This window comes from Anguilla rostrata, chromosome 8, assembly GCF_018555375.3.
Source record: "Anguilla rostrata isolate EN2019 chromosome 8, ASM1855537v3, whole genome shotgun sequence".
NCBI classification, from domain to species: Eukaryota; Metazoa; Chordata; class Actinopteri; order Anguilliformes; family Anguillidae; genus Anguilla; species Anguilla rostrata.
The window spans coordinates 14,451,179-14,464,171 of record NC_057940.1 but is presented as its reverse complement, the minus strand read 5'-3'; the positions used below and the strand labels follow the sequence as shown (position 1 = coordinate 14,464,171).

At 42.7% G+C, this 12,993-nt stretch overlaps 1 protein-coding gene across 4 annotated transcripts; it reads right to left on the bottom strand.

The window, feature by feature from the left end:
- Nucleotides 1–1,566: 1,566 nt before the first annotated feature.
- LOC135260884 (acyl-CoA-binding domain-containing protein 5A-like) lies at nucleotides 1,567–12,623 on the bottom strand. Of its 4 annotated transcripts, none has more exons than XM_064346573.1 (13): nucleotides 12,483–12,623; nucleotides 11,947–12,063; nucleotides 11,177–11,297; nucleotides 9,977–10,049; nucleotides 9,675–9,804; nucleotides 8,471–8,650; nucleotides 7,881–8,087; nucleotides 7,216–7,310; nucleotides 6,396–6,621; nucleotides 5,843–6,048; nucleotides 5,564–5,614; nucleotides 4,575–4,684; nucleotides 1,567–4,262 (listed from the first exon to the last, which is right to left on the bottom strand). In XM_064346573.1, the coding sequence occupies exons 2-13, from the start codon at nucleotides 12,020–12,022 to the stop codon at nucleotides 4,250–4,252; spliced, it is 1,488 nt and encodes a 495-aa protein (XP_064202643.1). In that variant the 5' UTR covers nucleotides 12,023–12,063; nucleotides 12,483–12,623; the 3' UTR covers nucleotides 1,567–4,249. The 4 variants fall into 4 exon arrangements, with proteins under 4 accessions (XP_064202643.1, XP_064202642.1, XP_064202644.1 ...); XM_064346572.1 differs by lacking the exon at nucleotides 12,483–12,623 and adding an exon at nucleotides 12,279–12,443; XM_064346574.1 differs by lacking the exon at nucleotides 12,483–12,623 and adding an exon at nucleotides 12,210–12,232.
- Between the last annotated feature and the right edge of the window lie 370 nt (nucleotides 12,624–12,993).

Below are 12,993 nucleotides of genomic sequence, written 5' to 3'. Positions count from 1 at the left end.
GGATTTGTGCGTCACCAGTTATTACAGCTAACGTTAAATCAAGCCCCATAATTGTGCGTTAGCTGTCAAGATATAACTTTCATGGTGCTTTAAAAAACACAAAACATGGGATTTGTTGTTATTTTCTTGAGGCATTTGTCTATTTCCAGGAAGTTGTGGCAAGCTAGCTTTTAAAAAGATTAGTCTAGTAGGATCAACAAAACGGTCACCCATTATCACTGACTCACAACTATAAATATATGTTACTTTGTTATTTCAGTGGTCTCATTGTCATGACGTTCATCTTACTTCGGCTCACCGGCAACCTGGTAATTGCGGTTTTCTGACGATTTATTTGGTGATAAACACATGCCCACAACCTTTTGTCCTATTTAAAATAATCATAATTAATTACAACAAGTTTCAGATCCTGAATAGACAGGAAAGCTGGAGGAATGTCTATTAACCCAGTCAGCTCCAGCAGTAACTCTGAGCAGTACAGATACAGTAGACACCTTTGCCTGTATGAATTGACCTAGGCCTATTTTCTGATTAAACTGAGCCTATTATGTTCGTCTAACCTGGAAAATGAGAAGCTTCTGCACATCCCGTTATCTTTTACCATCCAACTTTTATCTGTGTTTGACACGTGGGACCATTTGAGCTGACAGCCGATCATTAAACCAGTTATGACCATATACCTACAACAGTCCCAGCCTGTTGTGAGCAAATGAGCTGGATTGTGCCTGTATGCAGCATATTCACTTTGAGCTGTATTTCCACTTACAACATTTATATTCAGAAAATACTGCATTACTTGCACTATTAAATAAAGATTACATATATGTGGTTTTAAATACTAATTCGCTTAACACATGTATATGGGTCGGGAATTAATGACTAGGAAATTGCAAGCCAAACACATTGCTTGTTTTATGCTATTGAAATAAACAAGACTGTACAGTTATCAAATGATTAGAACTTGAACAAAATCCCATGGCTGAACATGAGAGTACAGGCACTACATTCTATTTCAGAGCCATTGTCTGCAAAAAATGAGGTCGCATGGTGACCCAGAAAAAAACTCCATCTGAGAGAATTGGAACTTCCAGTCCCCTCAGAGGAATTTTAGGCAGTAGGAGCCAGGAATGTTGCAGGTCTGTCCCACAGAACAGCCAGCTGACTGACAAGCCAAACCTGCCTCTGTAAAAAACGTTTGAAGTTGAGAAAAAGAACGTAGGGTGGGGTTGGGGGGGACTTTTAACAGTGTTCGTATCAGTCTGGTTTGAGAAGAGAAAAGAGTAGCGAGTCTTCAGGTCATAACACTTAAATCGTGTACACTGTACATTTTTATGGGTAACCCATGTATCCCATCCACGTGTGCGTCACTAACCCTAACTAATCCACTTGTGCGCATCACTAACCCTAACCCATCCACGTGTGAGAATCACTAACCCTTACCCATCCATGATCATCTTAAGATACTTACATGGACACAGAAGTATACCTACCACAAAAAATTACATTTTCAGTAACAATTTTTTATAAATGTAACAGGTTTAGCAAATAAAGGAAAGAGCCCAAAAGTTTTATGAAAATTTTATTCATGCCTTGACAGTATTAATTGTCATGCTAAACACCTGCCTGTTGAAGGCAGAGGATAGGAGGACCAGGTTAGTTTCATTTACAAAGAAACGCAGTATGCATTGTCAGAGGCGACTAGAACTCTACAATTAGTTCTATTGCCGATGCAGCCTTGTTACAGTTTAAATGCATATAGGTCTTTATACTCTATGTCAATAAAGTAGAATGCAATTAAAATATTGCACTTTTATCCTCCTTTTTAAATAATCTGATCTGTACAGCTATTAACATTATTGAACATAATTTACACCTAAAGAGAATTAGGAAAAAAATACATTTAAAAAGTATTGCAACCATAAATCTTAAAATCAGTTCAAACAGTATAACAAAGACAATTCATACGTTTGACAGTCTTACTACAGATTACTGTTCAAATGGTGCTTTCCAATTCTGCCCCGTTGTTATAGAATCAAAAATGCTTTATGAATACTTTTTTTAAAGCTATGTAATACAACATGGATGATGCTGAATAAAACTGACCAACATTCTTGGATAATTCCCATCTTTTAGGGCCCAAAACAGGTGTGGATTTCTAACTATGGTTGAGTCTTCAGCTGAATAAGCAGTCATGTGACAAGTGATTTAGGTATACATGAGCATAAACAGTAATGCAACTTAAAAAATCAATGCCATTCTGGGCCTTGTGGACCGCAGTGCATTGGCTCTACTGTACACCACCGAAAAGAAAGTCAGTTAACTGGACGTTGACCCAGACCCTGCTTATTCTTTTTGGGTTGATCCCACAGGGATTTAAAATTTTAAATAAAGGCTTGGTGGCTTCTTCAATCTACCATTGTTTCTCATCTCTGACTGGATTAAGCCAACTTGTGTAGTAGTAGTAGTAGTAGTAGTAGTAGTTTGCATATGGACAAATTGTCAGTAGACATGTGCCTAGATGGGCCCCTTTGAAGAAACACTTCTGATGAGAGTCACTCTCAGGGCTTGGTATGGAGGCTCCTAAATGGTAATTTGGTTCAGTTTAAGCCCACTGAAGAGTCCACTCTATAAAAATCAAAGGATTTCCAATATCACTAAATTATGGCGAATTTGGCCTTAGGAGGACTCTCAGAAGTGATTTAATCTAAATAAACTTGAGTCAGCCTTCCATGAATATTTTTTGCAGAATTACATTGCAAGCCAGCTCATAGCAAAAGCCTCTTTATAAAACAATTCAGCAGCTACAGAGGAAAACATGTCTCTCCCTCTCTCTCTTAACTGTATTGGAACAAGGCACAAGAGAGAAATGCAGCATTTTCTTCCCAGTCACTACCACAATCACTGGGTAGAATAGATTATAAATGGGAGCATTATAAAGGATCTATAGGATGCAAGAAAACTAGAAGGACTCCTTGATTGCTCTAACTGGCCTTTAAATTTGATTATTCCTCCCCCTCCTGCTTTGTCTGACACTGAAAAATGATTTCATTTAGTCTTCTCACAAAGGGAAATCCTGACATATGAATTGTTTCAGATAAGAAAATAATTCATATTTATTTAAGTTTCTCTCAAGGAATTATACAATTGTTTTGGCATTTAATTTTTTTTTGCAAATTACTACTACAAATGCAAGGATCTACCCTTGTCATTGATCTTGAAGTGGTTATCCAAGCCTGACCATGCTAATGCTGGCAAATGGCTGACATTCACTACAAGGCTTTCTAGCTTCAGTTTTATGATGCTGAGATTTAACCAAACTCAAATATACTTCCATGTATATAACCAATTTAAGCAGGCATTCATTTTTAAGTCTCTGAAATTGTACAATTTAAAATAAACAAATACTTTTGTTACTTGAAGCCCAAAGGAGCATTGTGCACAGATAAGAATATTTATCTCAGAGCAAGCATATGCTCTGACACTGAATTCTGCTGCCATTTTTTCCATCTAACCTTCAGCTCTCATTCCTTTCATTCCCACAGTACCACAGATTTATCTTCAAGCCTTCCTCTGACTTTAAGTACACCCTGTTCAAAGGACTAGCTTATGGTTTAGTGCAGTTTACCAGTATAACCCCATCCCTGTGTCATAATAAGCAACAATATATTAAATCAACACAATAATTAGATAAAAAATGCAACTCGATAAAAAATTAACTACATTCTGCAGATATATCATGATAAATTTAGCTGCAATATGAGCGCAACTCAAGAGGATTGTGCATGGTTGTCATTGCAGTAGAAAAAAGCATTACAGAGTAGGATACAAACTGGTAATTGCATGCCTCAAAGGAAGTACAGGTGGAATTTAAATCTAGGGAGATGCACAATGGTTTACTACAATTAAACCACACTCCCCTCATTCGTACAGAGCTACTTCTGGCTTTCACAGGTTAAATGCTACCCATTTCTCAAAGTGATAATGACCAGAATCACCAGTCAGTGTTAAAAAATGAGCTTGCATGATTATAAGTTTACCTTGCATTCACAATTTTCTTTGATACCACACTGGGTACTGGCAGAGGCTGATAAGGTACAACTTACTAGTAGCGCCATCGTTGTAGTGCAAAAGCATAGAGATACAGTAGAGAAATGCGAAAGAGGTGCAGTACAGTAATGCCCATGTTAGAACAAGAGACATCAAACCCTCTCGTTGAACTGGCGGCTCATACGGTAGGGACACCCGGTTTTCAGTTCATCTTCCTGTAATGACAATGCCACAAATTAGCACATCACAGAAGAACGCTACAGCACGTGACACGACTGATCAAAACAACACATACTTGCATGTCAGTAAAATGAACTGGACGAGTTTAATGGAGACAGAGCTGGTGTCTCTTTACAGATGGAGCAGGGTGGCTTTGTGTGTGCAGCCTGGCACAGAGAGACCGTTTGCATGCGAGTTCACTCGGAAAACGCCATGGCAAACTTCAGCACCCTCCTCAAACAGCGCGCGCGCTTCTGCGCCGTTTAGCCTTTGAGCGAGCGCGCCTCTAACCGGCGCGGGACGAGTACCTTCTCCGTCGCTGGAAGTAGAGCCATACCAGCCAGTGCACCACGAAGGGCCAAACCACGGCGAAGGCCACTGCGCCAGGGGGGACATCGAAAGGCCACCAGGGCGGCTTCTGGAACAGACGCGGGCAGCGAAGCATGACGCCTGACGCACACGAGAGCGACTGAACCCGTCACCGAGACGCCAGCGCTCCCAAACAGTCTTTCAGAGTTACGAGCCCAGTTCCCTAGCCATTATACCGCCCAGCAGATTTACAGAGACTTTTAGTAAAGCATCTTATACAGTTCTGACATGTTTATGGCTGGAGACTCACTGAAGCAGTTTCTGTTAAGCACTCAAGAGCACAGCAGCAGCGGCTCGGCCTGTCACGCCAACCTCCCGAGCCGCTGAAACTGAAACACTAGTCCCCAGTGGGGCGATGTGCCCCGCACTCTTACTGTTTTTTTCTTTTTTTTTTTTGTTTGTTTAAAAAAAAAAAACTTTGTTAGACTTTTGTCATGCCAGATTCCAGAACAGTACAAAAGGGCAAACCGAATTTCCATGTGCTAAGACCATGCAGGAATGACCCAAAGCCATGGTTCCCAAATACTGGTCTGTGGACCAGCGCCGGTCCCCAGCAATAACAGTAAGTCATAATGAAATGCACAAGGTTGTTGACTGCACAATGTGTGACGGTCCCTGGGACTTGGCGGTCCACAGGCTGAAGAATTTAGGAAGCTGCTGGCCTAAAGCACCTGTGGCTGTTAAGTTTAACGGTCCACAGAAGACAGGACTCTAGGCAAGTGTACATATTGGGGTCCAGGAGAGAAGATGCTTCATGTGCAGCTAGCACAGGCAGATTACAGGGGTGCCATTCACCACAGGACCTGTTCCTATTCTGTAACGTGGGGGAAAACCATACTAAATGAAACCCTTCCCTTCCTCTCCGCAGAGGAGAGGAAGGGAAGAGGCCAATTGTGCCTGGAGTGGAAGAGGAAGTGAAAGCCCTTACCTTGGTAACTGGAAGCGGCGCATAATTCTGCTGCAGAGATAACGACCTCGTCTAAAAACAAAAAAAGGAAATATTCATCAAATGAAAGCAACCCTTTATAGTACATAGTATTACATTTGTTGAATTCAGGTGAAACAGAAAACTGAGATCTATCCATTGACTTATGACTTATGGTTAACATCTCACGGGCGCACACGCACATATGCACACACATGCTTGCAAACACACACACACACACGCACACACACGCACACACACAGGTTCTGTGGCTACGCAGACCTGCGATGCAGTCAGAGCTTCCAGCGTCTGCAGCCTCTGCAGCACGCTCTGCATGTCCTCCTGCAGCCGCGCCAGCGCCGTGGCGATCTGCTCGTTCAGGGTGCCCTCGACCCCGCCCTCCGACCCCCGGCGCTCTCCGTCACCCCCTCCGCCCAGCAGGCTGACCGGGGGCCCCACGCCAGAGCCCGACCCAGACAGCCTGGAACCTGGAGGACAGCACCAACAGGTTAACTACAACGCCTACAAAGGCCGTTTGCAGTCAGGCGTGGTAATCGCAGGGTTAATAAGGAGGTGCTCTGGGGCACCTTTTCCAGCAAATGAAATTGACTGTTTTCCAGGCTGAAATGGACTTTAACAGCATGTGCTGGGAACTGAAGCCATTCCCAGGAGAAGCAGCACTCTATCACAGTGATACTGTGGATACGATCATATCACATAGTTTCCTCCGAAGCCCAAACAAAGCCTGCCATTTCACTTGCAAATTCAGAGTCAGAGACCTGCATGGAGAACAGTTAGAGAACAGAGCTCAAATGCAAAAGGATTTGGGCCGTACCCCTTCCTCTCCTGACCAAGGAGGTGTTGTGTTCGCCTGTGCTCAGTCTCCCCCTCTGGGCCGTGGGTCCGCCAGACGCCCAGTCTTCACCGCCGTCCTGGACGCCGCCGTCTCCCCCCTGGGGATCGTCCGTCCTGCACGCCTCTCCCGGAATCCCCTGCGCCACTGAGGATGGGTGGGTCACCTCGCCCGTCTCCAGAGAGTGGTTAACGAGTACCACAGAGCCCTGAGGGAGACAAAAAATGACAGTGTACTCACAAAGCAACTATATGAGCCGTACAGGCTTCAGTACAGAAGATGCAACATGCAGATCATGTGACCTGGGTTGGCCAAGACTGAACACAGAGTTGGAACCATGGACTGATGCAATCTGCAGGCTTCTGGATCAGCATAGTGCCACTGTGACCTGATATGTTTGCACTAGTAGATTATCGTAACAATTATTTATTCACACATAATGCTTTCCGCAAGTCAAGTACAAAGGCCATCCTATCCAATCAAAAGAGTATCCACTGCCTGTTATGAGACAAGTCAATAATACCCGTACTTATTGGAGACACCAAATGGCCGGTGTGATCTGGGCAGGTCCACCTTCCTAGGCTTAATTATACAGAGCAGACTCTGATGCATTAACACTGGAGCCAAACCATTTCCCTGGATCAATTATCAGTGTGAATCCTGAGGTCACCTGACCGACAAATGCAGTGCTCAGCAGCATGGCAACAACCCTTCAGTGCTGCAGACCAACAAGAGCAAGGGGGCAGAGTCAGTGCACCTGAAGAGGGGTGGAGACGGTGCTTTCCACTCTATGGTCCCTTACCTCCTCCAGCCCAAACTGCTCCATGGAGTCGCAGTACACCTCCCCATCCGAATCGCTGGCAAGCTGCAGCAGACCAGTCACCTCCTCACTGTGATCTGTGCACAGAACCAGGAAGAGAACGGACCAATCAGGGAAGAGCTTTAGCAGCTGGCAGTGGCCTGCTGGATTTTTTCCACCAAGGCCATTTGGTCAGGAGCCGGCCTTGCTGACTGCAGGTCATTGTACTGCGACACTGAACAGAACGGCTTTCAAAGAGAATTCAGGGCCAAGCCGCTTATCTAATCACATGTCTAAGAGCTGAAGAAAACCCATTTCAGCCAATTCTTATTATTATGCTCGGAAGGCCTCATCTTAATTAGGAGAAGATTAAGTTGTACACAGTAAGGGTGGGGGGAAAGATTATACAGTGCCAAATGTTCAAGTCCCAAATTAAACTGTTCAGACATATGAAACCTTACAACAATATCACCACATAACATATCAAACTTAATAATGGAAACCGACGTCTTATTCTAGTTATTAAGAGTGACATAAGAGTTTTAAAATTCTGCATAGTAATACTATTATGGCTTATGGGCAGCATGCAGAGACACTAAACTGGGGCTTTTATGAACTCAGCAGCAGCAGGAGCACACACTCCGCAGCGCTACACCCTTTGCCGTTACCGCTGAGCGGGCCATTGGTATCGCAGAGCTGGACCGCGGGTTCCAGAATGCACTGCAGGTCGTCCTCCGTGAAGTCGCTGCTCAGGGAGCTGTGCGTGCCGTTGGTCAGTGACGACACGCTGTGCTCCACGTTCCCATTGGACAGCACAACCTGGGACTTCACCATCGACTCCTCAACCTTGAGCCTCTCCGTCAAAATCTCATTTTCTGGAGGAATGGGAGGAGAAGGCTTCTGTGTTACAACCCAAAAAACAGCCCATCAAGTGACAACTGAACACTCAATCAAAGGAACTTTTCCTTTCTTTAAAACTTATTTCTGGTATTTTGCAAATGCTCTTATGCAGAACAGCTTAAATTATTTCCAAACAATCCATGTACACAGCTGGGTATTTAACTGAAGCAATTGAGGTTAAGGACCTAGCTCAAGGGTACAATGGTAGTGCCCCGACTGGGAATCAAACCTGCAACCTACAAAATGCCAGCCTCTGTGTTAAACGCCCAGGCCCCTAACCACTATGCTACACCGTCACCCTGGCATTCTCGTCCCTCCTCCCTGGTACTCATTTTGAGTTTGTTTCCTGGCTTTGTACCTTCCTCCATTTCTTTATCATCATCATCCTCCTCATCATCATCCTCCTTCTCCTCCTCCTCTTCGCTGCCCCCGGAATCAACACTCGCGTTGCTGACGTCCTCGCTGTCCTTCGCCTTTCCATCGCTTTCAATGTTTTTGGGGCCATTCTTTGATGGTGGTGTTATGGCATTTCCAAAGCCTGAACAACAGGAAACCAGTCATATTCGTCCCTGTGTTTTCCTGTAAATGCCCATCACCGCATTGCCACAGAACTCACAACTTTTATTCTACCCTGCAGAATCCGCTACATTTATGTAACGGATAGATCAGGTAGTGCTCTGATCCATCACCCAAACTACAGCACCACAGACCAGCAACCAAAAGCAGCAACAAACACCAACTCCATTAACCACAACAGCACAAATGCAGGGGAAACAGGAACATCTGGAAATGCTCTGTATATTTTCCACACGTAGTTTCTAAACTTCATTTTCCTAATCAGCCATTTAAAAGTAACAAACCAGTATGTTTCCCAGCATTGCGTAAATTGAAAGAATGAAGTGACTGACCTACTTTATTCAGGCAGAAAGGAATGTCACCAAACAATGAACACAATGAAAAAACTTATATATAAGGTATATATTAATGTGATACATTAACTACTGACACTGACTGCATAGAGCCGAGAGAGGATTATAAAAGTTAGCCAGGGTCCTCTCCTTTTCCAGTTACACAAATAAAGAGCATTCATTTCTTCACAAAGCTTTGCTAAGCTTTCCCAAATTAACCAAGTGGAGACCCGGCAGGTAATCACAAAACAACTGTCCTGAAGGGTGTTTTCTACTTTTGATGGGACAGCGAGGCATCCTTAGCCCTAAAATGGGAATCAGTAGTGGCATGACACAATTTGTTCTGCCAAGTTTCCTTGGTTACTTCTGCACTGGACTGTAACACTACACAACTAGGCCAAACTTATTCTTTTTTTCATTTAAAGGGGTGGAGCTATCGTGTGTCACCACTCATTGATTAGAATGAATCGCAGTGTTTTGTTGTGTGACTGCATCCAGCGGTCAATGGTAGCTCCAGAAGCCTGGTTAGCCGTAGCCTCACCCACCCTCACTGCCCACCCCACAGTCTGCACTGCCGCTCTGAGTGAAAACAGACCTGTGAGGTAGCCCAAGGCCCGCTCACAGCATTTGGGTAAGTAACGCGTGAGCACGTACCGCTGGTCTGGTCAGGCTCCTCACAGGCTTCCTTAATCTCCTCCACTCTGTTCTCCACCACGTCGTAGAACGGTCCCAGAACGCCCAGCAGCTCCATTACTTGCTCCGTCACTGGGATGGTTTCCAGAATCTATAAAAATGCAGAAATGCAGTTTTTTTTTTTGGTGTGGAGGCCAGTTAACACATTACCCCCCCCCCCCCCCGCCCCCAAAAAAAAAAAAAATAATAATGTTATATGTAGTAGTTACATAGTTATATGCAAGTTTTTTTTTTTTTCAGAATCAAAACCATGGGCAGCTTACCAGCTTCATTTCATCAACATACGCAATCATTGCCTTCTCCTTTGACATGTCTCCCAGAGAATTCCAAGCATCCCTTAAGAACGCAGAACAACATGCGTCACACATTTTGCCTTTATTTCAAATTTGCAGTTTCCCCTGTGACTGGTCACAGAACAGAAGATTGAATGACCAGCTCCTGTAAAGACCTTTACGGAGGCACAACTAACACAATGTGAGATGATCTTAATAATTTATCTTTTTTTTTTTCTTCAAATGAATTTTTATTATTTTTTTAAATTTATTTATTTATTTTTTTTACAAATCTTTAATCACATTTTCTTGTGCCTCTGCAAATGGTGCTCAAAGATGGCACTGCAGCTCTGGACAGCATAGCACTTTCAAAGTAAACAGACAAACGCAAGGTTATGGACTTCAAAACCAAAGAGACATGCTGGCCCAATGGCTGCTTTGACAGCATTTAGTGTCACTAGTGGAGGTTACTGTGACAAAAATACGCTGAAGCAAGGAAATTGGCACAAGTCAACTTTAGGAAGGAACACTGTTCCAGTGTTGTAAATTTCACAAAAGGAACAGGCCAGCCATCACCCCGATAGCAGAACAGAACAGCAGTTACCATGGAAGAGAAAGCAGAGAAGCCCCTGAGAATGAATAAATGAAACATTTTCTTGTCATTTTTTTCTAAAGAGACACACCAGAAAGGCACTGGGGAGACCTTGCCACACACTAATCATCTTGTGATTCACTGCAGTTAAGTTGGTTGCAATTCTCTAGACCACGTCATTGCCAAACTGAGAATAGAAATGGTTATGGTGGTAGATCCTGGTAGGGTACGAGTACCATGCATGTCATACACCAGGGGTACTGCTGCGTATCATTCATCCTCTCTGATCAGGGACTGAGTTAAACCTAACCACCAGTAGAGTGTAATCTCTGGCCAATCAGAGACAGTATTGGACTGTCAAGCAGAAGAGAAAACCTGCAGTCCTACTGACCTTGAGAGACAGATTTTAGTATCTCTGTCATACACCATTACACCTGAATACCACTGGATGAAGTGTTTTTCCCAGCAATAACACAAGGAAAAAAAATCATAAAACAAAAAAACATTCACTTTAATCGCATAATCGAGTGTTAAAAGTGATGCCATCTGCAGCTGTCACACAGTATTGCTGTGTAACATGCCCTTTACCCATACTTTACCATTTAACTTTGCCCACAGGATCCCAGAAGCCAGGTCTAGGAGTTGTGCATGGCCCTTGTGTAGCCTGCTTATAGTAACTGTAGAATTTCAGCATCATCTCATTTGATGGTTGAAAGGGGCCTACAATGGCACCAAAACAATTAAGGATTGTTACTAGAGGTGCAAGAGTCAAAAGCAATTGATTATGACATGCAGTTAAATAGCTTGCTTGTCCAAGGATGGCAGTGTGTTCTAAATTCATGTTTCTTCAATCCATCAAAAAATATCGTACTTAACATGTTCTTGCATGTAAACACGTACGGAGATATGCAAATGCACTCAAAATAAACCTTTTTAAAGTTAGCCAAATTAGTTAAAGCAAAAGCCCTGATCCAGAACTAAAGCTTCAAAGTAGGTTATGCAGGCAAATATGTCATGACGTCTGTTTTCTAAAATCAGACAATTAGAGAAACATAGGGGCAACGAGTTCATTATAAAGAGCTTCCTTATAAGCGACAAAAACGAAGTTAAATAAGTAGCTTGAATATATGGGCTTAATCCATTTTTACCCCAAATTAGAAAAAACAAAAAAACAAATGGATGTGTAGCCTGCAAATGGAATGGGTCTACCGTAATTATGGCAGAAAAGTTAATCGAATTTTTACTGAAAATCCGCAAAATAACACACCAAATCAACTTCTTTAAATGTTTATATCCACGAGCAATTATTTACACTTTAGAATTCACAATGTAACAGCGGACTGAATGTTTGCAACATGCGGATCCTCACCATTACGGGGCAAACTCTGGATTACTTTTACTGCCGCGTCAAACCTGATCTCGTAGATTGGTTTTTCTTCCGCCATAGTGACACACAATGTTAAGTGTCGGCTGCAAATGTCTTGACCTAAACATGAAAACGATTATTGTTTTTGCCAACAGCATAAACTGTATCAATGTAATTTATTAGGTTAGCTAACGACAGCTAGCAAGTTATATGTCCGACACCCTGTTATTGTGCTGAAAAAATAAGAATCATTTTAGTAAACATACACTCTAGGTTGTAACACCAATGGTAAGCTAAATCTCAGTGAAGCTTTCTAACTGCCATTAAATATTAACCTTTGTATGCAGACATAAATAGTGGTTAGCATGTGAAAGCTATCCAAGTATCTAACAAACCATTCGTAGCCCTGGCTACTTTAACCACAGATACTAACAACGGAATGAAACAAAGACATCAAATAAAAATACGACGATGATTAAAATCTACATAACGTATTGAATTTATGATAACCTGTACCCAATAATATTTTAGGGTCTCACCATTTATAACCTATCTGTTGGAAATACGGCGACCTCTCAAATACATTCCAAACAGGAACCATATGATTCTATCACATCTGATATTTCTAGGGAATTGTAGTTTTTATTAAACTACATCTTGATCTTGCTTTGAGACAACCGCAAAGAAAGTTCCTACAATATCCATAATGCGCATCAGAGAGCGGTTACTTGTGGGAATCGTAGTACAAAATATCCTAGCTTTACTCTAGGAGAAAATGACCTGAAAAGATCGTACAAATAACACCATGAAATTCAAAATAAACTGGTAGCGTGTTGTTTGGAAAATATAACGTACATTTGTCCAAGTGACACTTGATGATAAAACCAACTTAAATAGACAACAGACTCCTGCAACATTGTAGCTGGATTAAGGCAAGAATGTTTCAATTCCGCAACGACCCTGCCGTTGATACAATGAAAACTACACTTCCCATCCTGCGTTTTCCCAGGATGAGTTGCATTTATTCTCGTGCAGAAGTGCGCTGTTGTT

Bases quoted from the DNA above. Each gene is read 5' to 3' on its own strand.
- LOC135260884 (XM_064346572.1), bottom strand. The intron at 8,088-8,470 runs GTACAAAGCCAG...CCATTCCTCCAG, and splicing joins TGATAAAGAAATGGAGGAAG to AAAATGAGATTTTGACGGAG. The intron at 6,622-7,215 runs GTAAGGGACCAT...TGTCTCCCTCAG, and splicing joins AGCAGTTTGGGCTGGAGGAG to GGCTCTGTGGTACTCGTTAA.